Below are 23,883 nucleotides of genomic sequence, written 5' to 3'. Positions count from 1 at the left end.
GCTGCTGCCCTCTGGTATCATCCATAGAATTATTAACCCTAAACCCCTTTCCATTAAGAACTTTCTCATAACTCCCTCCTAGATGGCTAGTTTACAATGAAATCACTTTCGACTGCTATGAGGGCAATTCTGCCACAACTGGCTTCCTCCGGACCATCGGTTCCGCATCCAATTCCTGCGCCGGCCTCGGCGCACCGGAGAGCTCAGCCAGCGCTGGTTTGACCTTCTGGGAGTCGAGCTCGCTCACTGGTTTCGATTCGCTGTGCAGCTCCGTACGCCTGATGCTCTTCTGGCGGCTGTCCGCCTCGGGGATCAGGGGTGCCTTGGTCGATTGCCCCTGGTGCCATCTGTCGATGACCGCCTTTGTGCCCGGGAAGTCCGAGAAGCTGTTGGTCCCCGTCCGTTTCTCGTAACCCGGCAGGTTCGTCTCGGACCACGGGCTGCTGTTCTTCTTGTCCCGCATGTAGATGTCGGCACCGTGCTTGCAAAGTAGCTCCGCGGCATCGGCGCGGCCCCATAGGACGGCGCAGTGGAGGGGTGTCTGCCCCCAGGTATCGCCTTGGTTGGGGTCATCGCCTCCCTCGAGAAGCGCCTTCAAGAGAGCAGGCGCGTCGGGAGAGCCGCCTTTGTCCAGGGCGAGGTGCAGCGTCATACGTCCTAAGTCTTCTGCAGCCATTCCAGGTTTGGCTCCGAGCTTCAGCAAAAATGCAACCATTTCAGGATCACTCTTGAGTAGATATTTATGCAAGATGGTTTGCTGGTCTGCGTCCCTCAAGTTGGGATCAGCTCCGACGCTAACTAAGTGTGCCAGTATTTCCTTTGACGTCGAAGTCGCCAACCACAAGACGTCAAAACTCTCCTGGGGGTTGGCGCCGTTGTGGAGAAGCATCTTGCACAGTTGCAAATTTCCGGACTCTATTGCGGCGTAGAGAATGGTGTCCCGGGGACCCGCTGCCAACGTGTATATGTGGGCACCCAGGTTGAGCAGAGTGTTGGCTGCATCCAGATTGCCTCTCTTGGCAGCATAGAATAACGGCGTCTTGACAGCGGTCTTTGGCGCCTCCAGGTCCACCTTGGCACCCGCGGAGACGAGTATATCGATACAGCTCGCACAGCCAAAATCGGCTGCATAATGCAATGGCGTGGCGCCGTAACGATCTGCATAGTTCGGGTTTGCACCATATGTCACAAGGGTCTGGACAATGTTGCAAACACCAAGAGACGCAGCCAGATGGAGAGCTGTGATCCGGTCGCGCTTCTCTACCACCAGATTGTCGCTGAATCTGTGGTTCATAATATCATGAACCCCTTTGTTCTCCTTATGTAAGATGGCATCCCAAAGTCCCTTCTCAATGATCTTGAATTGGGACTGCAACTTGTCCGGCGACAGATCATCGGAAGGACTCCGGGTGAATCGGTTCCGATATCTTTGCTTCATCTCCTTCTTTTTCTTCTTCGGCACAGCTGTGAGTTCCCAAACTGGGGAGATGCCTTGAGCATACTCTGAAACTCTTGACTTGAACTCGGCAAGGTGGAGGTCGTCTCCTTGGCCCACCATGTCCCGTATTGGGTACGGCGAGGGTGGCTTTTGTAGCATGGCCATTGACTTCAGTCTCCTTGCCGACGGCATGAATATGCCCTGGTTTCTCAGAGTTTGACTCCAATGATGATCCTTGGGCGGAGGTGCCAGACTTGTTTGGCCCATTGATGTGGCGATTGGTGAAGACGTTGACGAGCTCACGGCACTGATGGAGGATTGAGGGCGCCTGTATGCCTGTTCAGAGCTGGGGATGCTGTTCTGTGCCGTCAGCCCTACGCTGCTATTTGACGTCGCTTGGTAGTTGGGCGGTAGACTGGTGCTGGGGGAGGACGCATTCTCGCTTGGGCTCTCGGGAATCGGTAGATACGTTGCGGTATCGTCCCACGCTGCCAGAAGGCAAGCTCTCTGGTTTGCATCCTTAATCTGAACCAGCTGTTGCGCTTCGTCGTCAGGCCTCGACACGTCCAGATACACTGTCAGGGCAGCCAGTTGCCGGCCAAGGCGCGCCTCAGCCTCTCTAATGTCCTCATTTCCCCACAGGTGAACCACAGAGCTCCAGTTGGGGAACGGAGTTGACCTGGCCTGCTCCAACTTGGCAGAGCGGTCTTGGATGTTCTTGACGAGGAATGAGATGGCATTGAGGTGGAGCTCCAGAGCCTCTACATCGTGGGGATGTTGAAAGGCAGGTTGGTCACGGTCTAGCAGTGCCAAGAGTCTGTCGAGAGTCTGCTTGACGGATGCGGCCCGGGCCTGCAGAAGCCGCAGCTCTTCTGGCGGTTCACGATATATGCGTAAAAAGTGGTTTAGCTTAACAGACGATGACCCTGCGGCTCCTACGAGGTCGGCGCAGGATGCTGCAAGACCAATTGATGCGCTCGGATCCATTGGGTTCTGCGCTTCAGCTTACGAAAGCTGGGTACGGGGTTGGGAATAGCGATACTGAGGAACTGAGCTTGGGAAACGCGGCTGGCTAGGTCAATCTATGTATATTGGGCCAACATGCATCTGGTGGAAGCGGCTGGGCTCAGGAGACAAGCTTTCGAAACGTGCCGTCAGCGCTATGCACTGGCGTAAACTCGTTCCCGCCTCGCTGGGTTGACTAGACCGGCCAGTGGCCTTTTCGAGCCACGGATCAGCGCCGTTGGCACGATTTCATTGCCTGGAATTAGGAAGGATTCAGACGGCCGCATGCTAGCTGGCGGCGTAGGGCTTGCTGTTAGTTTACAAGCTGCGTGGGTCTAGTCGCGTCTGATTAGTCCCCAGCGGAAGGGGGCCAAGGGGCCGCCGTCATTTCAATGGACAAATGTGAAGCTGTGCCTCGTCCGCCGCCGATCTGTCGAATAGGTGTTGCCTGTGCAACCCAGCTTTTGAGTTCAAGAATGCTTCTTCTCTCGTCGATGACGCAGCACCCGCTGCTGACCTCGACTCCGTTCGTTGACACATGCAGGACAGCGAAGCCATCCAGCTCGAGGTGCTCCTCTGCCGCAACGACACTTCCTCCCGGCTGGTGGGGGAACTGTATGTCAGACACAGCCCGCAAATGCTACATAACGAAAATGCAAACATGGGATCTATATGGTTATACTACTACCCGGGTGTGATCAGTGAGACATAACTTAGAGCTATACTCCGCAGGTAGGTTGAGTATGGCCTTGCTGTGGGCGCCAAGTTGTCGGGGTCAGGCACTCTCTTTCCTCATGAGGACGACCCACTGGTTTTTGCATGCCGGATGCGCTGGCGTGAGACTTAAGTCCGCATAACGCCGTCCCCGGACCTCTGACAGCTCCGATAAGCCATGATACATACCCCGCCAAACGCATAAAGACAGCCGACCGCTTGGTGTCGTCATGTATCATCCGATGATTGAGAGCTTCCAGCCAGCTGATCTCGTTGCCGAAGCGAAGGAATCCATATCCCCTGAAGCTCATGTGTAGTGCTCAGAGCTTCCCAGATCAGCATAGGTACGACAGTAAGCTTGCCATCGGAGCGTCTCAGGCTCGCGACCACAGCTATCCGAGCTCCGGCGAACCCACCCGGCTTACAAAGGCGATAACGAACCGTGGCTTCCGCCTACCATGAGCGCCTCCTATTCTGGGTTCGACAGCCACGACGATGACCCTGTCGAGCTCTTCGTAGATGCCGAGGACGTGTTCGACGAGGACGATGCCGATTTCGAACCAGAGGACGACGACGAGGGTCTGGACGACGATGGCATGATGGGCGATATAATTGAGGAGGACGAGGAGATTGAGTTCTTCGGTACTTGCAGGCCATGCCCCGAAACCAAGCTTTGACGGCGCTGATATTTAGCAGATGCCCCGCAAGGAGAGGTCGTGATAGAGCTCGAACAGCCCGAGGGGGACGCGCAGGAAGAGGTAGAAGCAGCACGCGAGGCGCTGCAGCACAGGATCATCCAGTTCATGCAGAGCCGGAGGGCTGCCGCCCTGTCTCAGCGCCAGATTCTTGCCTACCTGAGGCGCTCAAACCTGGGCCATCTGCTGTTCGACGACGACGATGAAGAAACCGCGGGGTACAACCGCGGAAGCAGGCGGGACCTGGACCCGAACCGGTTTCCCAAGGTTCCCAGCGAAGAGGGCAGGGGGTTGATGGACTCGGGTGTCTTTGGTGCAACCGACTCCCGGAGTCGTCTCCGATCTAAGAAGCGCATCGCCCAGAGGATATTCGACCGAGAGATGGGGATAGGAAACAGCATCGACCGGCGGCTGAACCAGGGGCTGATGGCACAGTCTACCATTCCGACCACGGACGCCGAGATGATCATTCATTACGACGAGCCTGTCTACTCGGGCCAGTTCTCTGACGACGGCAATTTTTTCTACTCTTGTGTGAAGGACTTTAGAGTGCGGATGTACGACACGTCTAACCCGTACAACTGGAGACATTACAAGACGGTGGTGTTTCCTGGCGGCTCCTGGACGTTGACGGATGCGTCCCTGAGCCCGGACAACAAGTGGCTCGCCTATACTTCTATCGAGAGCAATGTCTGCTTGGCGCCGACAGACCCGAATGACACGGGTGATCCGTACATGCTGAACCTAGCCGGCGATAGTGCCCCTGGACCCCGACAGGCTTGGCACCATAGGAGCGCATTTGGCATCTGGTCTATCCGGTTTTCCGGAGACGGAAAAGAATTGGTGGCCGGGACCAACTCGAACTCGATCGTTGTGTACGACATCGAGTCGCGCCGCGTCTTGCACAATGTCAGGGGCCACGACGACCATGTCAATGCTGTATGCTTCGCCGACAAGTCGTCCCCGCACATCCTGTACTCGGGCTCCGACGATGCAACCATCAAGGTTTGGGACCGGCGCTCCATGGGTGACGGGCGTGAAGCAGGTGCGTTCGTAGGCCACATCGAGGGTCTCACCTATATCGACAGCAAGGGCGACGGGCGCTACATCCTGTCCAACGGCAAGGACCAGAGCATGAAGCTGTGGGACCTGAAGATGATGCACACGACGGCGCGCTTCAACGAGCTGGACCCGCGTCGGCACACGCGGCAGTCGGACTTTGACTACCGCTGGGAGTCGTACAACGACGCGAACTGGTTCCCACACCCGAACGACAACTCGGTGGTGACGTTCCGCGGCCACAAGGTGCTCCGGACGCTCATCCGCTGCCACTTCAGCCCACCGGGCAGCACGGATTCGCGCTACGTGTACAGCGGCAGCCACGACGGCAAGGTCTGGGTCTACAACATGGACGCCACGCTGGCCGGCAAGATCGATGTGCAGAAGACGAGCAAGAACGCCAAGGCATTGCCGCATAGGTGGAGGCCGTATTTTCGGAACAAGAACTTCCACAACTGGTCGGCCTGTGTCCGAGACGCAAGTTGGCATCCCAATGCGCCATTCATCGCTGGTAAGTCTACCTTTTTGTCACTTGTCATGAGAACGATCCCCCCGGGGCCCCCTGGGTACTGACATGCCATGCTAGCATCCTCGCTCAACGGGTGGGACAGCGCGCTTGGTACCGTTACTGTGCATTCGTTCAACGAGAGCTCCAAGGACGAAGGGGAGCCGAGGATGGGCAGCGGGTACTACGACAAGATGCGCCCGGTCGATGCTGAAACGTCCGAGTCCGAGTCCGAGTCTGCACAGTCGGAAGAGGAAGGGGACGAGGACGACGAAGAAGAGGACAGCTCGGATGGCGACTTTTTCCCTTGAGCGGGAAGTGCGAAGTGCGAAGTGCGAAGTGCGAAGTGCGAAGCTCGTGGCATGTGGCACGTGGCCGTGGTCATGGTGGTGATGTATATTGGGACTTCATTTGCCGAGGCCAATGCAACCAGTACCCTTCCAGAGGTGTCCTCCAGAGAAGAGGCCAGAGCCAGGGATCGCGAGAAGCTGAAGTTCCCAGCACAGTGCTCATGTTTGGTGTTCCATTATGGGTTCATATTTTGTACATAAAGCATAAATGCTACGGCAATGGGCCATGACTGATGAAATGCATGCCGATATCGAGTCTGCAAATGCTTCCTGATGCGACAGAACTGACCGCACGCGTCTGGCCGCGCAGGTAGAGCGTCCCCAGAATTACTGCATCATCATCTCCCCTCCGCTCCCATGGCTGCGGCGAAGGTATCCTCGCCAGCGATGCAGCCAGAAACTCCCCCCTTTCCTCCCAGCAGTGGGCGTCGAACAGCCACGGCTATTATTCCAGCCTGGGAGCCTCGCAACCCCTGCCCCCCCGAAAAGAAACCCAGCTCCCGCAGAAAAAGGCGCGCCCCCGAGATCGCATTGAAGAGGACTATGCGCCACCAACGAGGATGTTGTTGACGGGTATGTGGATCAACTTGACAATGTAGCCAACGGCACTGTAAGGGGGGAAAGCAGGTCAGTTAGCAAGCTTGGCCAGCGACCAGAGAACCACGTCAAGGGAGAACCCATTGACGGGCTTTGGAGAGAGAGAGAGAGGGACGGCACTCACCCCATGATCAGGAAACCGACGCCGACGGCCTGGCAGATCTTGACAAACTCCTTGGAGTCGGGCTTGGTGCAGCGGTTCATGAACAGAGTGCCCTCGCGGACAAAGTCCTTGGGCAGGTCGAGGATCTCTTGCACTTGGTCGGACATGGTGGCGATGTGTCTGTGTGTCTGTAGCTGGGGGGGTGCTCGAGATGGATGACGATCGAAGGAATTTGCCCAGTTGCGTGTCGTGGGGGGGGGAGAGAAAGGGAGAGCTGGTGGTGGTGGTGGTGGTGGTGAATGGGCTGTCGCGTGGATTGACTGACTGAAGGTCGGTCCTGTCTTCTCCCCGTTCGTTACCTTATGGGAAATGGAGCCCCCGTCTGATCGATGCGGCCAGATTGCCTCACACTAAAATTCTCCAGGGGTCTCGGTCTCTTGCGCTGCGCTGGCTGGCAATGGAAAGCTGGGACCCGGCTCTGGGCGCTTCTGTTGACAAGTGGCGCATTGGCCGCAGCTGCAGGGGGCCCTGCGGGAAAGCCTCCCAGCTGGCTGGCAGTCCGGGGTTAAGCCGTCGGTTTGGCTGGCTGGGCTAGCTGGGCTGCACCCGACCTTAGGTAGTGAAAGGGCAGCTGGGCTAGGTTAGGGATTTACTTAGCGCCGTCTTCCGTCGCTTGGGCCCTGGAAGCGAGCTTTAGGGGATCCCTTTCAAGCGGGCCCCGCCGTCGGGTGTCTGAGAGCTACCCCAAGCCCCGGGCAAGGGGGCCTGCGGGCGGGCCACGACCCATCCCATCCAATCCCATCCACTGATGGACTGGTGGACTGGTGGACTGGTGGACTGGTGGACTGGTTGACTGGCTGGCTGGCTGGCGTCTGGCTTGTCTTGGGTTGGTGAGGCTCGAGCTTCTCGCGTGGTGAACCAGAACCTCAGTCTCTCTACCTGCGTCAGGCTTGCTTGTTCTGCTTGCTGTCTTGGGCACCCTTTTCCCTTCCATCTACCAACGCTTGACCGTTTCTTGTTCGGTCGACTGTCATCTATCGACCAGCCCGCACTCTCTCCTGAACAGCACCTCTCGCATGAAGCAAAGCTGTTCGTCTCTACTGTACTGTAGCTATCCTCGTCCCGACGCAGCCTCTCCTCCGATCTCGTCGCCCGCCGACCTGGACAAACGACCGCACGATTACCCTCTGTCGGAGCTACCACCTGTGTCCTAGTATTGACCTGCCACCAGACCAGACCGAACCGGACCACGCCACCCTCGATCGATCGATCATATTCTTGGATTGGGAGGCATATCCGGAATCAAGAGCGTCGGGTCCTGTTGCATTGTTCCTCCTGGAAGAGCTTCTCATTTGTTCTACCTCTGTACCCCCGTTATCCTTCGCCGCAAGATTGCAAGCACAGAGCTTCGTCTTGGTCGTGACGGACGGCCTACTGTTTGAGCTTCTGGACATCTTGTTCTCTCCGTCCCTTCCAAAGGGCCACTCAAAGAATCATTTTGGTGTTGTAAGACGAGCTTGTTCGTCTCACCAGCTTATCTTCTCGAAACCTCGTTTTTCTGGAGTGTACGTATTACTACTACTTGCTAGAGCTGCTGCTTGTCCCTGCTGTTTGCGCTACTCTTGCTTCTTTTTCTTTCCTCGACTATGCTCTTCGTCATGCCTCCGTCTCACCCCTTCTTCCTCTGGTTTCGCATGTATTTATGTGCTGGTTCACTGATATCACGGGATGGAAGACCCACAGGGACCTCCTGTATCTACTCACAGAATACACACCATCTTGGCTCTACGGCCCTCCCTCTGTCTGCGACTTGAAGTCCTAACCCGGTAGTTGTCTACGTCAAGGAAGCCACCCACAGAATCCCGCCAGGTCGTTGCCTTGAATAGGTAGCTGGGCTGAAGTGGCACTGGAAAAGAGGCATCAGGTGAGGGCAGCTTGGATCAACTTCCCCGGACAGAGACTGGTCCGGCCCTTGGGCCCCGTATCCGTGTCCGTGTCCGTCGCGCCCCTGAATTCAGTGGAACTCACCGGAAACACCAGGCGAGCAGCATCCTCCGGCACCACAAGTGACAAACAGTTTACTCCCTGTTAACTCGCAGAAGTCCTGTCCACGGTCCGCTCCGTGCATCCCAGAGGCTTCTTCACGCCTATTTCTTCCCCATATTTGTCACACTCGATCCACGCTCGTCCCCTTCATCTCCAACAATGGCCGAAGAGGATTTCGAGATCGACATCTACGGCTCGGCCGAGAATGAGGCTCACAACGACGCCGCCAACCAGGATGCTAATGCCCAATCCTATGAGAGCAACACAGCGATTACTGTAGCTAACGGCTCAAATAACTCAACCCACGCGCAGGCACACCGTCAAGATGACTATGATGGTGAGAACCAGGATGGACACGGGATGGACACAAGCCAAGACGACGCTGGCAGGTCACGGTCGGTGTCACAGCAGCCTCACCAAGGCGTCAAACGCAAGGAAGGATCCGACGATCGTCCCGTGGATCCTGGTGCCACCAATTGCCTCATGATCTCCGAGCTGAACTGGTGGAACACGGACGATGACATCCGCAAATGGGTCGTCCAGGCTGGCTGCGAAGACGAGCTGAAGGATATCACGTTTAGCGAGCACAAGGTGAACGGCAAGAGCAAGGGGTAAGTCTCTTCCCACCGTCAGATCATGCATTTAGTCTTGGGTAGCGATAGCCACTAGACACGTGACTTGCCTGCGTATAGCGATCCGACCGTGTCACACTCACTAACCCTCCATAGTCAAGCTTATCTCGACTTCAGCTCAGTCCAGGCCGCCACTGCGACAAAACACCAGATTGACATCAGCGAGCCTATCGCCGGTGTTAAGAAGGCAACCGTAGTCTACTCAAGTCCACACAACAACCCTTTCAAGACTTTGCCCAAAGACGCCCCCGCTAGAGGCAACAAGGATCAAGGCGCTCGAGGAGGCTCAGTCGCTGGTGGTTATAATAACCGTGGTAGTTACAACAGCAACTTCCGCGGTCGTGGCAACTTCAACAACGGTCCCCGCGGCGGCGGCGGCGGCGGCGGCGGCTTCAACCCGAACTTCGGTGGTGGCAACATGGGCTATAACAACAACATGGGCGGAGGATTTAACCCGTCCATGGGCGGTGGTTTCAACGCTGGATATAACAACCGCGGTGGTGGCATGATGCGTGGCGGTCCCGGCATGCGAGGTGGCCGTGGAGGTGGCATGAACAACATGATGGGCAACATGGGAAATATGGGTATGCCCATGGGTGGAATGCCCGGCAACATGGGCATGGGCATGATGGGTGGTGGAATGCCTAGTAAGTCTCAACTCTCTTGTCTGCAATCAGGCATGACAAGCAGTGCCTGCTCATATGTCTTCCGCCATTCCCATGACTGTATTGCTGTTCTACTGTACTCTCTCTGACCTTCTTCCAGACTTCAACGGCATGCAACCACAGTTCAACCCGAACTTCTTTGGCAACCAAGCAGGCGGCAATGATTGGCAACAGAACCCCCATGGCGCCAAGCGACAACGGGGAGAATAGGGTCCTCGCCCGCAAGTCGATCCCAACGCGGGTCTCGCTAGGTCTCTGCTCGTCCGAGGTATCCATGGCAATGGTCGCGGCCATTCTCACACCTTGTAACACCCCCTCATCACAGCGACGCCCGTCAAATGGCCTGACACCAAGTCTTCTCCCTGGCCACTGGCTACTCTATGTCTAGCCATAGTACCCCGCCATTTTGGCCGTACCTTCGCATCTTCAAAGAGTACAGATGTGATCTCAATGGTATGTCCTAGGATTGAGAAAAGAAAAGGACTGTTCCAGAACGGAATGAGGAAACACTCGGTGATATCTCGAAATATGCCGAGCATTTTGCTCCGCGAGCAGCTGGTAGAATCATCTCTACAGCAAATCAAAATCACCAAAAACAGGGAAGCATTGGAGACTATGTGAAATCAAGGGGCGAGACAACGCCCAAAAGACATGGGCAGCATAATTATTGAGTCGGTGCGATTCGTACTTTTGACTTGGGAGGCGTTGCCATCACTTCAGACTGTCGCTGAGATCATCCCGCCAGCGGAAGTACTTCGTATCCTGTGTACCAATACAATCCGTTTCGCTAGCTCCTCTTCATGTTCACTGTGTACCTTGTCTTCATGTGCGTTGCTCTCTCGCATCCTTGAGGATTTTGGGATGATGTTGCTAGTAAGGTTTCTGTGATGACGTGACACGAAGGGCAGATACGTGTTGGAGACGGTCGGTGGGCTGCATCATCATGCGAGGCTACTTTGGGAAGTCTTCCGGAGCCTCCTATAGTTTAGCCGCTCCCATTACCCGCACAACACCTGCGCACGCCTGTTGCAAACCCGAGATGGCCTATTGCACATTTCCACCATCAATCTGGTCCTGATGCACCTGTGTTACGCGCCGAATTCTGTGGGTGCCTCACGTACACGATGCCATGCCGCCATTCAGAGGCAGCCGAATAATGGCTTTGTGTTCTGTCGTCGTTCTCTGGTATTACTACTTCCGGGAAGTTCGGTTCGGCTCCATCCAGCGCTTTTGGCCACACTCGACGTTACCTGATACTGCAAATAGTACATTAGGGGTATAAAGTGATCTATACTAGCGCACTGCACCCGTCGCTGACAACGAATTCAGTTTTCCAGGATTTTCGTCATCAACCGTCCGTCAAGAACAGACCGCCGCGATGCCATGGCTCTGGCGGGTGCTGTAAGCAACTTGAACTTTACGTGGCTCGACGGCATAGATGAAACTATGGGCGTCTCGAAGACGGCTGAAGATGATGGTGCACCTTCCAGGCAAGCTGCTGGGGCCAGGGGATCGTGGAGAGCCCACATGAACGCGATCCAGGCGATAGTCGACCAAGGTCTAGAGAGTGCCCTCATCATGGAGGATGATATTGACTGGGACGTGAGGCTGAAGAGCCAGATGCGGTCCTTCAGCACGGCAGTCAGGGCATGGCTGAGCCGTACTGAACCGTCAGCCTGGTCTCAGGGGCATAAGGAAACTGCGCAAGAGGTTGCTGATCGGGTCACCACCCCCATACCCTTCTTTCCAGTTGCGGATAAAAACCGATCTCCGTATGGTTCGGGCTGGGACGTCCTCTGGCTCGGCCACTGCGGCACCGAGTTCCCTAGCTCGCATCAGTCCCAGCGCCGCATCTCCATTCCCGACGATACCACGGTGCCGGCGCCGAGGCACCTCAAGCCACACCCCTTTGCACTCAACGACCCGCTAGGAGAGCTCTACCCCCCGCATACGCGTGTGGTGCATGCGTCGAGCGGTACGGTCTGCACGCTCGCGTACGCTGTAAGCCGCCGGGGGGCGAAGAGGCTGCAGCAGCAATTCGGACCTGCCGCCTTCACGAAGCAATGGGACCTGGCGCTCGGGGACTGGTGCGACGACGGGACAGAGTCTTCTGAGACGGGCGCCGGACCGGCAGGAGACCACGCTGGGAACGGAGAAGACGAGACGGGCAACCGGCCGCTGTGCCTCACGGTCCAGCCGCCCATCGTCAATCATTACCACGCGCAAGGCGGCAGCTCAGACATCCTCGGCCAGGGCGGAGGATACGTCCGGACGGTTGGGTCCCCGTACGTCCGGCTGAGTGTTCGCTTGAATCTGGCGCGAATTCTTAGGGGGTGGGCTGTTGAGGACCTCGCTGATCAGTTTCCTGACGAAGGGGGGTCGGCTTAATGAGACTTCGGACATTCCGAGCGTTGAAAGGGAGCGAGGTCACTTTGTAGCAAGAGTCTGGGGGAGATATCCACGAAAGTGTGGGTCATGATACGATGTATACCTCGTAGTACTACTTTGGATACTGTTGTAAACCGTGAGTCTGATTTTTAGGTCAAGAGCCTTTTACTAACTTGTACAGATTTGTGTTATGATCGCGCCCTGATCGGATTCACGGCGCCATTCACGGAAGCGTTTTATTTCCGGGCAGCACAATAGTTTGGTGTCTATACCGTCGTAAAACTCGGCCAATCAACGTTGAGATGCCAAGGTCAGCGTAACCAATTGGTGTGTATACATGCAACATCAGAACCCAGCAGTGCATATTTCAGCCGCAATCTCGGCATCGACTCACGCGAGAATCATGCCAGCCCCCCCTGCGCCCCCCAACTCTTCGTTCAGCTGCCGAGCGCGGCTTATACTTGCGGGTGTATTCTTAGAAATCTGAGTAGCCAGGTTACTTATCTGGCCAGCCTTTGGTTGGCAATTCTCTTCGAATTATGTCAGCTTGCGTCGAGACACTGCTGAAGTTGTAACCAAACATTTAATGCAGTGAGTTGTCCCCTGGTCGTTGATCAGAAAGTGACTCAATTGGCCGTTTTGACACAGGAACAGGGCCTAGCATGCCTTCCCACACCGAACACGTATAAAGGAGATACAAGTCGCTACGCTGCCGAACATCACCAAACCCCATCAGCAGCAACACCAGTTCAAGTACAGTGGCACAACATGGCAAATGCTTCTGTGAACATCACCTGTCCTGTCGACTACGTCGAACTGCTCAACCTCCTCGGCGATCACCCAATATCTGGAGCAGATGTCGCCGCCCAATGCCCTGATGTCTGTAGTATTGCATGGGGAGAAGGGAATCCGGACTTGTCCGGAATTGGGGTGAGTCTATTGAGTATCAAGGTTGTTTCATGGTAGCCCATAGCTCACAAGGGACAGGCATACACGTCCTACATCATCCAAACCGTGTTCACGCTGTTATTTCAGATGCCCTTCATCGTCCTCTACGTCTGGTCCCTGGACAAGCGTCGTAAGGCCCTGGTGCACTTCTACGAAGTCTTCTTCAAGACCTACGCCCTCTTCAATCTCTCGGTGCTGCTGGCCTCACTCGTGCGCACGACGTCCAGCGTCGTCGACTCGGGCTACGAGCTCGTCTACGTGAGCTATCTGGTCGTCTTCTGCTCGACCGGCATGCTCGCCCTCTCGTCGACGCCCGTCATCATCAAGCTGCTTGAGCCGCTGATCTGTGCGGACGAGGACTACACCTGGCCGCTCGCGCCGGCCAAGCTCCTGCTCTTCGCCGGCGTCGCCGTCTTCAACTTCACCGCCGCCAGCTACCGGCTCTTCAAGCCGCCCAGCGCGCTCAGCTTCCGCCGGCTGTACCCCAAGCTCGCTGATATGTGCCAGGCGTACGCCGCAGTCCATCCGCCCAGCGAGTGGATCGGCTACGTGTGGTTCGCGAGCTGCGTGGTCCTGGCGGGATCCTGCACCGTCGTCTACGTGTCGCACCTGCGGCGGCGGCAGGGGCGAACCTTACCGAGGGCCATGGTCCGGGCCGTGGTGTTCAGCCTCGCCGTGCTGTTCTTGGCGATAGACGCGCTCTTCCTCTGGCTCTTCGCGCGGCTGCGTGACTGCCGCGGCGACCTCAAGACTATCATGGGCCCCGATTTCGAGGACTCCCGCTGGGGCTTCGGCCAGGTGCTGGCCCTGTTCCTGTGGATCGAGACTATAGCCAGCCTCCTGTGGGCCGCGGGCACGGCCACGGTGCGCAAGGGCAGGACGTGGAGTATGAAGAGGCAGGCGAGTCAAGGGGCCGCTGGTGGGTGGCCAGATTACGCTCCTGGCTCCCCACCGCATGAATTGCATAGGTTATGGATGACGAAATAAATTCTGGGTGGATGAAGCAGTGGCTGACATCAAATATTAATATAATTTATGTTGAGATATGCTAACTGAGCGCTTCGATCAACTGGCTGGTAGAGTATGTCGCTTGCATCGAGTCATGATTTTGTTGTCTTAGCGGCTATCCGCCCGGGAATAACTGTCGAATTTCTCGAGTCCCGAACAATAAAAAGAAGATTATTTGTCTTACTTCGCAGTTTCTCTGCATCGGGGAGACCACTGGAAGTCCTTTGTTCCTTTGTTGATGGTCCGACATGACTGATGATAGACTCCGGAAAGGAAACGTTCCTTGAAACAAAGGCTGCAGTTGAAAAGTAGTCTTTAGTTTAATTCAACCTAGTCATCTGCATTCAAGGCTGGCTTTTGACAATTCGATACTATTTTCGAGATCTTCAACACTCAAGATGAGGAGAAACCAGAGGGCGGCGGCTTTGGCGCGAAGAAGGCAAGCAGACCTCCTTGCGAACGTGATGGAAAGAAGGAGGATACGAAAGATCAAAGACGACATAACGGCGTTCTTCACGAGGGAATATAATTTCAAATACCTTCGACCAGTCGGTGGTACCGAAGGTAACCATGGCGGCACTGGGCTCTTCTCGGAGTTCGACCCAAACACGTCTGTCGAGAAGCGAAAGTTGATCGTCAAGTACTCCCTAGGGATTTTGCCTAACAAGGAGGACAGTGACGCGCATCTGAGAAACGAGGTCAAATGGCTTGGCTACTTTGGGGGCAGTGAGCACTTCATCGAGGCCTTGAACGTGCGACCGAATAATGCTGCGAGCGATTCTGGCTCGGATGGCAAGGATGATGGAAAGACAGCTGATCCTGCGGCAAGAAACGATCCGGTCGACGACAGCTTGATAACAGACATTTCGATAATGACTCTTGGAGATGACAAAGATGACGGCGAAGGCAAGGACATTTCCATGGAGGGTGCGGGGGGTCAGGACGATAGCGACAGCGGGAGTGGCTCTGCTCTCCAAATACCGGCCTTCATACTTGAGTATTTGCCGTTGGGGGATCTCGACCATCTTCGGGAGAGAATGGTCAGAAAGGGAGGCCGAGTCCCTAGCAGGTTATTATGGCAAATGATGCTGTGCAGTACGTGGGTCCCGTCAGAAACTTTGCATTTGGTGAGATTGAGTATTTGATGCTGAACGAGGCCTCCTCTTTCGCAGTGGTGAGGATGTGTATAGGGCTGGCTTACTACGAGGATATGAAGAATGGGAAGCGCGAGAGAATCCCGCCCGGTAAAAACCCGTCTACTCTCGAGCATAATTCGCTGAAACCCCCGAACATGCTACTAGCAGATCTCGTGCCAGGGGATAATGAGCATGGGCAGAACCCATTACTAAAGGTAAGCAGGGAGTATCCGGCACGCGCTGGGTGTCGCGGGTATTGAGAGGTGCTACTAACTCTGAGCGCCTGCAGCTCATCGATTTCGGTCGAACTGATTTCTCGCAAGACCCGGCGTCGGCACACTATCCGGACGGGCCGGGTGTTCAGTGGAATCTGTTTTATATGGCCGCCGTGAGTCCACCTGCTATGTTGGAGTATTTTGATAAGAGGCTGATGCTTAAATGTGCTACTTGGCAGGTTCTGGAGACGCTTGCCTGTATACAAACAGATCTAAACCCTGGTTGTAGTTGGATCCCTCGCAGAAGAATCCGCCATATGTTTGATGGGCCGAGCCTTACCATGATGCTTACCAGGGCGCACGATGACTGGGTTGACGATAGGCACCTGGACCCGGTTCTTCGAAATCTTATCTGCCGATGTATGTCTGTCACCGACGACGGGTATCTTTCGAGATGTCCCACACTGAAAGAAGCACTGGACATCTGCCTTTCCAGGCACAATATGGACGCTGAAACGATGTTCCCTTTCCCTTCGGGTGTGCCGGGCTGGGAGACTGATGAAGCCGTTGACCAGTACATTGTCGAGACTGTCTTAGGCGTACCGGACTCATCGGATCCACCGCCAGCCGGACCTTGAGCCTAGACTGCATGCCGAGCGACTGAGAAGTGGCAGGGAGACCACAGGGTATATAGCCATAGCCTACTATAGAATCAAAGAGGTCGAATACACCGCAGGGGATGCCTCTATATCACCCAAGTCGCTAAGCTACATGCTATCCTTTAGACGTGGTCCCAGGATTTCTATCACAGCTGGCCGCAGGTGCCACATCGAGAGCCGCGACCCCCCGAACTGTGTTGGCAGCTATCGCGCCAGATCCTTTGAGCGAGCACGTAAGAGTTGTGTCAGTCTATGGAAGTGCACTCGGTCGATGCCAAAGCTACAGTGGATAAGTATTGGCCCAGCTTCGTAGCATAAGAGGTGTATTGTATGGACGGTGGGATGAGCCGCAAGCAGGCACCTGCGGGACAGACGTGGGAAGGATTCGGGCCTGTCTCCACAATTTCCCGGAGGCGTAACTGTGCACCCGATCTCCTGTCCGCTGAGCCGCACGAAATGCATTCCGCATGCACGAATTGCAGACCTTATGTAAGCCTGTGAGACGTGTGCCTAATTGCCACAAAGCTATACGGCCTGCCAAATTCGTCCTCGGCACGAGGCCACCGCGTTGGAACACTGCTCCCGGTAGCAACCCTGGAGGGGCCGGTGGAGGTTTGTTGTCGTCATGGACGAGACAACACCAGAATCCAGGCCAGGCACCAGCCCGCCGGACGCCACAGGTCAAACGACAAAGTACAAGCTATCATGCACTGTATGTCGGTCAAGGAAGATAAAATGCGACCGAGTCCACCCGTGTTCGCCTTGCTCCCGGTCTGGGGCCGAGTGCGTGTTTCCGGAGAGGAAGCGGATGCAACGACCCCGGAAGACCAGGAACTCAGAGCTGCTCAACCGTATAAGTCGGCTCGAGTCAATCGTGGGAAATGTCAGTCTGGCAACCCTGAAGGATATTGACGTGGCGGAGCTGAAAGGCCTCACGGAGCTCAAGCTGCGGGCAGAGGGCAAAGAGGGGCCGCAGGCAGGACCCAGCGCGTCTGAGAACACGGATTCATCTCCCGGCACATCTCACACGGTTGAGAACCACGAGGTCAAGGATGAGATACACCCTTCCCGGTATATCAGCAGCGCGTTCTGGTCTAACCTAGCTGGCGAGGTCGAGGGCCTGAAGCAGGCGCTGGCACAGACGTCAGATTCGGACTCGGATGAGGACGTGGACTCTGCCAGTCCAGACACTGCGTCCACGCACAAGCAGCAAACGACTGCGACGCAAGGGCTGTTAGCTGGCTATACGTCCCCTGAGTCTGCAATACCGCTCGTACATCCGCCAAGCCGTCTCATACAATACATGACCGAAACGTTCTTTTCCCGAGTCGACCCTATCGTCAAGATCTTGCACCGCCCCAGTGCACTGGAGATGATCAACGCGGACACCTCGAGACTCAGTGCGGCGCAAGAGGCCCTCCAGTTTGCAATCTACTTCGCTGCTATCACCTGTCTTTCGCCATCAGAATGTGTATCCCAATTCGGCCAAGACCAAATGTCACTCTTCAAGTCCTACCAGCTCGACGTCGAGCGCAGTCTCGCGGCTGCAGATTATCTGAATAGCAACGATTTGGAGTGCCTCCAAGCCCTAGTCATCTACGTCGCCTGTCTCCGTGTCCACAATGACACCAGGGCTACCTGGGTGTTGACGGCCTTGTTATTACGGCTCTCCCAAGCCCACAGCCTACATCGGGATGGTGACGGCGAACAGTATCCTCCTTTCGAGGCCGAGATGCGGCGACGGCTATGGTGGCAAGTCGTGGTCCTGGACGTCCGCGCCGCGGAAGACCGAGGCACGCAAGCTATGATCGACTCGGAGCTCTTCAACACCCGGTTCCCCCTGAACCTGAACGACCGCGACTTCGGTCCCGACAGCGCGGGGCCTCTAACCGAGCGCGCGGGGCCGACGGACATGACCTTCTCGCTCTGCACGGCGCACTCGTCTAGCATCTTCCTGTGGGTGACGCACGCGCAGGCCCGCTTCGCCTCGTCGACGCCGCAGCAGACGGAGGAGGAGGTCATCGCCAAGGCACAGACGCTCGAGTCCACGTTCGTCAAGAGCTGCGACCCGACGCACTACGAGTCGTCGCTGGCGGCCGGCCTCGTGCGGCTGATCAACCTAAAGCTCTGGCTGGTCATGCAGTACCCGATCCACCCGCCCAGCGCCGGCGGGCCGGCACGGCGCTTCCCCAAGGTGTCGAGCGAGGCCATCCTGCAGACGGCCGTCAGCATCATGGAGCTGCACGAGCACAAGCACCACCACAGCGTGTTCGCGACACGGTTCGGTTGGTGGGGCGCCACTTACGTGCAATGGCACCCACTGGCCGTGGCCCTGGCCGAGCTGTGCACGCAGACGACGGGGCCTCTGGCCGAGCGGGCGTGGAAGGCCGTCGAGATCGTGTACCCGAAATGGGGCCTGACGGTCGCCGACAGCAAGCGGGGGGCGCTGTGGCGGCCCATACGCAAGCTGTACAAGAAGGCCAAGGCGGCCAGGGCCGAGGCACTGCGCGAGGAGGAGCAGAGCCGACGGAAGACAGACGACGCCATGCAGAGACTGGACATGGTTGCCGGAGACGGTGTTCTCGGTATCGGCCTGGGTATGGATCTCGGGCCACAGGCGCAGCAAGTCCCCAGCATGGCTATGGACACAAGTGGCCTGGATGCCGGCGGCGTCCTGTTGGACAATGCCACCGCATCGGCGTTTGGGACGGGTGACAACCCAATGAACCTGCAAGGCCCTATGTTATCCCCTTCGAACCTCTTCAGCGACACGGCGACGGGATGGCCGGACTTGAGCTTCGACATGCCGATGGAGACGCCGGCAGAACCCATGAACTGGGGTGTTTGGAACGATTTCTTGAATGATACATATGCGGATGCAGGGTCTAGGACAGGCTCAAGCGAGGATAACTAAATAGTAATACCACTCCACTCTTGTACATTTAGGAATTGTATGAAAGTATTGCTTGGGTGTTGTGGGCATATCACGTATGGCTTGGAATGGGCAAAGTAAACGATGTGGAAGCACCTGTATTATAACCATCCAGCTCTTTTCGAGCCAATCTGGACAGCAGTGATACATCACATTGTGGTCGAAAAGCCCCACTCTACTATCTGGCACCGGGGACGTTGTGCTCGAGGACGTTTGCTGGTTCTCGAGCGCATATCCATATCAGCCAGGATCATGGTGGTTCAAGCGGAACAAGGGCGATTTATGTCGTGAACCGTATTGATGGTATGGATTCAGCTCTATACCGAGAGCGTATGCTAGCGTAAAGACAATTCCGCATGAACCTTTAGAACACCAGCAGAGACCAGAACCACCTGCATTTCATTCCCATTGTTTCCCCTGCAACACACACTAGAACCCCTTTTATGCGAAAGTGGAAGGTCGGGTAGCGCTGAAGATCTTCTTGGTGGAGAGTCTGGGCACACGGTGGGGCAGAGGGAACTTGAGGTCCTTGGTGATGAGCTGCTTGATGTAGGGGCGCTTGACATCGTCGGACTTCTCGAGCTCGACAACGCGGAGGATCTACAGGGAGATGTCAGCAATGCGTCCCGCGTGCGGCTTTCGCGTGGATGGATGAGGAAAAAACGTACGTGGATGGAGCCGAAGCGGGCACGGTGGCGGGCAGCCATGTCCTGGTACAGGGACTCGACGGCGTCGGCCCTCGACATCTCACGGTACTCCTTGTACATGTTGTGAGTACCGGAGCGCGAGTCGTAGCGGATCCAGATGCCGAAGTTCTTGACCTTGAGGGGGTGCTTCTCGTGGATCTTGTTCAGGGAGACGATCTCGCCGTTGGCCTTCTTGACCTTCTTGAGCTTGGCCAGGAAGTACCAGAAGCGCGACTTGGCAACGACATCGTTCACGGCGAAGATGCGCATGCGGTAGAGCTTGGGGGTGGGGTTAGCCTCGTTGGGGAGGAGGCGCCCGATGACCTGGTACTCCTGAAGACGACCTGCAAGAAGGATGTGTTAGCATCTGAGTCTCTCGTCCACTGCGCGTTCCGTTGGTCCATCTCGAATGCGATAACCCAGTTGCCAGGGTCGTCCCTGAAGTTGAAAACTTGTCGCTTCTGTCGTCGGGGGTGACCTGCGGTCGATGCTCGCCATGCCCAGATGCTCGTCGGCAGAGAATTGGTCTGGTCTCTTGTGATCAAAATTTGATGGCCGCGTTGAGAGATCATCGGAGGCTACTCCGGCATGTCGAACCTCTTGTCCACGCATCTGTCCAAGAGTGCCTCTGCGTTCTGCCTGGTGCCGAGTGTTTGAGGCCGTCGTTGCATGTGGATGTCGTCGTGCGAGAAAATTCGTCCTCCTCCAGCGCCTGGCCCGCGATCCGTTCCAACCAACGCGACACGGTGAGAGAAAAAATGTGCTTACCCATCTTCTCAATTGTCAGTAACGTCTTCGCAAGAACGAGCAGCGGCGGTGAACCTACTGTGACCTGTGATGTGTGTCGTGGTTAGTTGTCGAACTTTTTCCGGAGTTGAGGGCTGGCTTCTGGCGGAACAACTGACGACTGACTGACTGACTGGAAAGCTGAAATCGAAATTTTGTGCGTAGGGTTTTCGGGTCGCGCAAGGGCCACAATTGTGCGGGCTGGCGGGCAAAGCGTGGGAAAATGCGGACTAGGCCTGATTTGGCGGCGTTATGGGGCTCGTGGTGTGGCGCTCGATGGGGGATCTGTGGCACTCGGCAAACGGGCAAGCTGCGTGTGGCGCATGCAACCTCTGCCCGCCATAGCGGACTGCAGGCCAGCCACCAGCCAATCAACTGCCGCGTTGGACAACACTCAACAGGAAGGGACATCTCACGCCAGTCTATTGCAGAGGCCATTCATGATACTGTGAGCAGCAAGAATGAGAGCCCAGTCCTATTTGAAGCCCGAGAACAATTTGCGCCCTTGATTTGCCAAGCCATCACTTCGGCGACGGCCACCGGGCTCAGTCATTGACCGCCGCTTCACGCCGCCCTCTCGTCAAAAATGGATGCCCTCATCAAAGAGTTTAGGGCCGCCTATGCTGCAGAGCGAGGCAATGACCTGGCCAAAACACTAACCCCAGATCTGACAGAGTCGCCGGACAGGCTGCTGGCAATATGGAACAGCGGCGGGCCTCAGTCTATCAAGGACGATTTGAAGTTCCTCTTCGTCCGCGACAAGTCAGCACAGCTGAGGATGTCCCGTGAGGAGGGCGAAGGTTGGCAGGAGATCTACTTCACCTATTGGAAGGCTCTGGGTGAAATCTTGGCCGTGGAAGGTCGCAGGAAAGATGGTGCCAAGGTCAGTCTACTCACAATAACTGGCGGCTTAAGGATCTTGCCAAGTCAAGGCTCCCCCACTAGGCCATCTACTTGGTCGGCTCCTGCTATCTGACGACTGACACTCTTGCAGTCTTCCTGGACAAAGGTGTATGAGGCATGGAAAGAATTCACATCGCAGATTATCCGCGGCTACACCAATCATGACTTTGAGAACTGGACCATTCCTTGTCTGTATGTTGCTGGTCGATATATGAGACTGTATGCCATACGCGCAGACGCAGAGCGGTCCGCCAATGGCGGTGCTGACGATGCCGTCACCAACTTTCAGGACGACTTTGATCCCGAGACGGAGAAGCATAAATCGTTAGAGGACTGTGCCAGACAGCTCAACCGTATCTTCAACACTTGTTTGAGCGACAGGTAAGCCACCACGGAACAGTCCAGACTGTGAGTTTCTACTAACACCACGATAGGGCACCTTTAGCAGAGTCGCGGAAATGGGGCATTTACTATGCAATCAACCTTCTATTCAAGACATACTTCAAGCTGAATTCGGCGTCTTTGTCAAAAAACGTACTGAAGGTCTTGTCCGCTGGGCGGGGTGACATGCCCGACTTTGACAGCTTTCCCAAATCACAACGGGTGACGTTCAAGTATTACGAAGGAGTCCTCGCCTTCCTTGAAGAGAACTACGTAGAGGTAGTTATACTGCGGATCAACTTTCTCTTGTTCTCTTTGGCTAACTTATATCAGGCCGAGAAACACCTGACATTGGCATGGCAGATGTGCCACAGGGACGCCACCCGGAATCTCGAGTATGTCTAATGATTCCAACAAACGCCTTGCATGGCCAGACTTGATCACTGACATATCGTAGGCTCATCCTGACCTATCTGATTCCGTGCCACCTGTTGACTACGCATACTCTTCCGAGCGCAAAATTATTAGAACCATTCCCACGACTACAGAAACTGTTTCTCAAACTAGCCGTCGCCATCAAGGAAGGCGACTTGCGTGCTTTCGACCAAGCACTCACCGATGGCGAAGATGAGTTTGTCAAACGACGAATCTACTTGACGCTCGAGCGGGGGCGTGACATCGCACTGCGGAACCTGCTACGCAAGGTCTTTCTTGCGGGGGGGTTCGCCGAAGCCAAAGAGGGAGAGGCCCCCGTGCGCAGGACCAGAGTGCCAGTTGCTGAGTTTTCAGCGGCTATGAAGCTGAGCGGCGGCGAGGAGTTGGACGCCGATGAGGTCGAGTGCCTATTGGCTAATATGATCTACAAGGTACGTCGCATCTTTCTTATATCGCCGAAGGGTTGCCTTGGTTGAGTCACCCGGCTGTGTCCCTTGGAAGTCGCCTGCGGGCCGAATTCTCGAAGGGGCACCTTTGGCTTTGTGTCTCGTGTCAAGTCGTCGTCATTTTATAGTTGCCTCTTCGTCTCGGACACCTCTTCTGCCTAGTCGGTGCCTCAGGCAGCTGAGGACTAGGCTTGCACGCATGCTGCATCTGCCGTAGCCTCGTTCTTTATCCTTACATGCTGACCAAATATGCGCTGCAGAATCTCATGAAGGGTTACATCGCGCACGAGCGCGGCATTGTAGTCTTGAGCAAGAACGGCGCATTCCCTGGAACAGGCGTGTGAGTCAGCAGCTTAGGCTGGTGATCCTCAGCCGTTGAGTGCAAGCGAAGCGATATTTCACCGGAGTAATTGGGGCGGAACGGATTCACTCGTCGCATTGGTCAGCTCCTCTTCCTCAACAGAGCAGTGAGCAAGCATGTAGAGGGCGTGGGCGTGGGGAAGTCAGATACTATACAGCCCCCAAGGTCTGCCGCACAGCTGCATTGTGCGGCCCAGGGATCGAATCAGAGAGTGCATTCGGTATGATGCAAGCGCGATCTTTGCTTTCGGTGAGACTTGACAGTCAATTGAAGTGCATTCTCCATGTACCCTGGTACCATCGACGTCTACACCAATTGTGACTAGAGTTCCGAAGTATTTTTGCAACCACCCTAGGACCGCCCGCCAAAGACTGACTACCTCCTTTCTCAAGAAACGCAATTTAGAGAACAGTCTATCTGCTGCGTTGAGATGGAAAATTTTCAATTGCGCTCGTCTTCCGAGATTATCAGCGCTACGCGATCCTTAGTATTCCGGTGAAGTACTCCGACGCAACAGCCTGTCAAGCCTGTCATTCGAGAAAACTTCGATTGAACCCCAGTCAAGAAGATGGACTATGTAAGACCCCTAGCTGCATGGGCGACGTTCACTGTTCACCATGTTCCGAGCTGCGTACTGTGTGCACTATGACTCACACCAACCTACACACGGGCCACGGGGCGGGTGTCAGGGAGGGTGGGTCACGCCAATCTGCAACCACTTTAACTCCCTGGGTAGGGGTCCCGGGAGACAAGGATGTGTCGTGCCGGGGCGAGCGGCCGGGGGACCATG

General features: G+C 55.9%; 10 protein-coding genes across 10 annotated transcripts; 7 read left to right on the top strand and 3 right to left on the bottom strand.

Moving 5' to 3' along the window:
- Window positions 1-115: 115 nt before the first annotated feature.
- On the bottom strand, window positions 116-2,425 carry JN550_001994 (uncharacterized protein; the record flags this gene model as incomplete). Its single annotated transcript, XM_049313241.1, has 1 exon — window positions 116-2,425. One exon carries the CDS (start codon window positions 2,423-2,425, stop codon window positions 116-118), a length of 2,310 nt encoding a protein of 769 aa, XP_049176055.1.
- Window positions 2,426-3,615: 1,190 nt separating this feature from the next.
- On the top strand, window positions 3,616-5,727 carry JN550_001993 (uncharacterized protein; the record flags this gene model as incomplete). The annotated part of the gene is made up of 3 exons (XM_049313240.1): window positions 3,616-3,799; window positions 3,854-5,422; window positions 5,498-5,727. 3 exons carry the CDS (start codon window positions 3,616-3,618, stop codon window positions 5,725-5,727), a joined length of 1,983 nt encoding a protein of 660 aa, XP_049176054.1.
- A 580-nt stretch (window positions 5,728-6,307) lies between these two features.
- Window positions 6,308-6,633, bottom strand: JN550_001992 (uncharacterized protein; the record flags this gene model as incomplete). Its single annotated transcript, XM_049313239.1, has 2 exons — window positions 6,308-6,374; window positions 6,488-6,633. 2 exons carry the CDS (start codon window positions 6,631-6,633, stop codon window positions 6,308-6,310), a joined length of 213 nt encoding a protein of 70 aa, XP_049176053.1.
- Window positions 6,634-8,671: 2,038 nt separating this feature from the next.
- On the top strand, window positions 8,672-10,019 carry JN550_001991 (uncharacterized protein; the record flags this gene model as incomplete). Its single annotated transcript, XM_049313238.1, has 3 exons — window positions 8,672-9,123; window positions 9,241-9,791; window positions 9,910-10,019. 3 exons carry the CDS (start codon window positions 8,672-8,674, stop codon window positions 10,017-10,019), a joined length of 1,113 nt encoding a protein of 370 aa, XP_049176052.1.
- A 1,173-nt stretch (window positions 10,020-11,192) lies between these two features.
- Window positions 11,193-12,197, top strand: JN550_001990 (uncharacterized protein; the record flags this gene model as incomplete). Its single annotated transcript, XM_049313234.1, has 1 exon — window positions 11,193-12,197. The coding sequence occupies one exon, from the start codon at window positions 11,193-11,195 to the stop codon at window positions 12,195-12,197; it is 1,005 nt and encodes a 334-aa protein (XP_049176051.1).
- A 768-nt stretch (window positions 12,198-12,965) lies between these two features.
- On the top strand, window positions 12,966-14,132 carry JN550_001989 (uncharacterized protein; the record flags this gene model as incomplete). Its single annotated transcript, XM_049313233.1, has 2 exons — window positions 12,966-13,127; window positions 13,185-14,132. The coding sequence occupies 2 exons, from the start codon at window positions 12,966-12,968 to the stop codon at window positions 14,130-14,132; spliced, it is 1,110 nt and encodes a 369-aa protein (XP_049176050.1).
- A 419-nt stretch (window positions 14,133-14,551) lies between these two features.
- Window positions 14,552-16,142, top strand: JN550_001988 (uncharacterized protein; the record flags this gene model as incomplete). Its single annotated transcript, XM_049313232.1, has 4 exons — window positions 14,552-15,248; window positions 15,326-15,504; window positions 15,579-15,677; window positions 15,744-16,142. The coding sequence occupies 4 exons, from the start codon at window positions 14,552-14,554 to the stop codon at window positions 16,140-16,142; spliced, it is 1,374 nt and encodes a 457-aa protein (XP_049176049.1).
- A 646-nt stretch (window positions 16,143-16,788) lies between these two features.
- JN550_001987 (uncharacterized protein) lies at window positions 16,789-19,077 on the top strand (the record flags this gene model as incomplete). The annotated part of the gene is made up of 1 exon (XM_049313231.1): window positions 16,789-19,077. One exon carries the CDS (start codon window positions 16,789-16,791, stop codon window positions 19,075-19,077), a length of 2,289 nt encoding a protein of 762 aa, XP_049176048.1.
- Window positions 19,078-19,536: 459 nt separating this feature from the next.
- On the bottom strand, window positions 19,537-20,393 carry JN550_001986 (uncharacterized protein; the record flags this gene model as incomplete). Its single annotated transcript, XM_049313230.1, has 3 exons — window positions 19,537-19,695; window positions 19,764-20,125; window positions 20,201-20,393. The coding sequence occupies 3 exons, from the start codon at window positions 20,391-20,393 to the stop codon at window positions 19,537-19,539; spliced, it is 714 nt and encodes a 237-aa protein (XP_049176047.1).
- A 760-nt stretch (window positions 20,394-21,153) lies between these two features.
- JN550_001985 (uncharacterized protein) lies at window positions 21,154-23,076 on the top strand (the record flags this gene model as incomplete). Its single annotated transcript, XM_049313229.1, has 6 exons — window positions 21,154-21,450; window positions 21,562-21,851; window positions 21,905-22,130; window positions 22,185-22,246; window positions 22,309-22,717; window positions 22,993-23,076. The coding sequence occupies 6 exons, from the start codon at window positions 21,154-21,156 to the stop codon at window positions 23,074-23,076; spliced, it is 1,368 nt and encodes a 455-aa protein (XP_049176046.1).
- Window positions 23,077-23,883: the final 807 nt, after the last annotated feature.

This window comes from Neoarthrinium moseri (genome assembly GCF_022829205.1).
Source record: "Neoarthrinium moseri strain CBS 164.80 chromosome Unknown scaffold4_Wmoseri_CBS_16480, whole genome shotgun sequence".
In the NCBI taxonomy this organism is placed as follows: domain Eukaryota; kingdom Fungi; phylum Ascomycota; class Sordariomycetes; order Amphisphaeriales; family Apiosporaceae; genus Neoarthrinium; species Neoarthrinium moseri.
The sequence above is the reverse complement of the archived record's forward strand: the minus strand, read 5'-3'. Positions and strand labels throughout refer to the sequence as shown.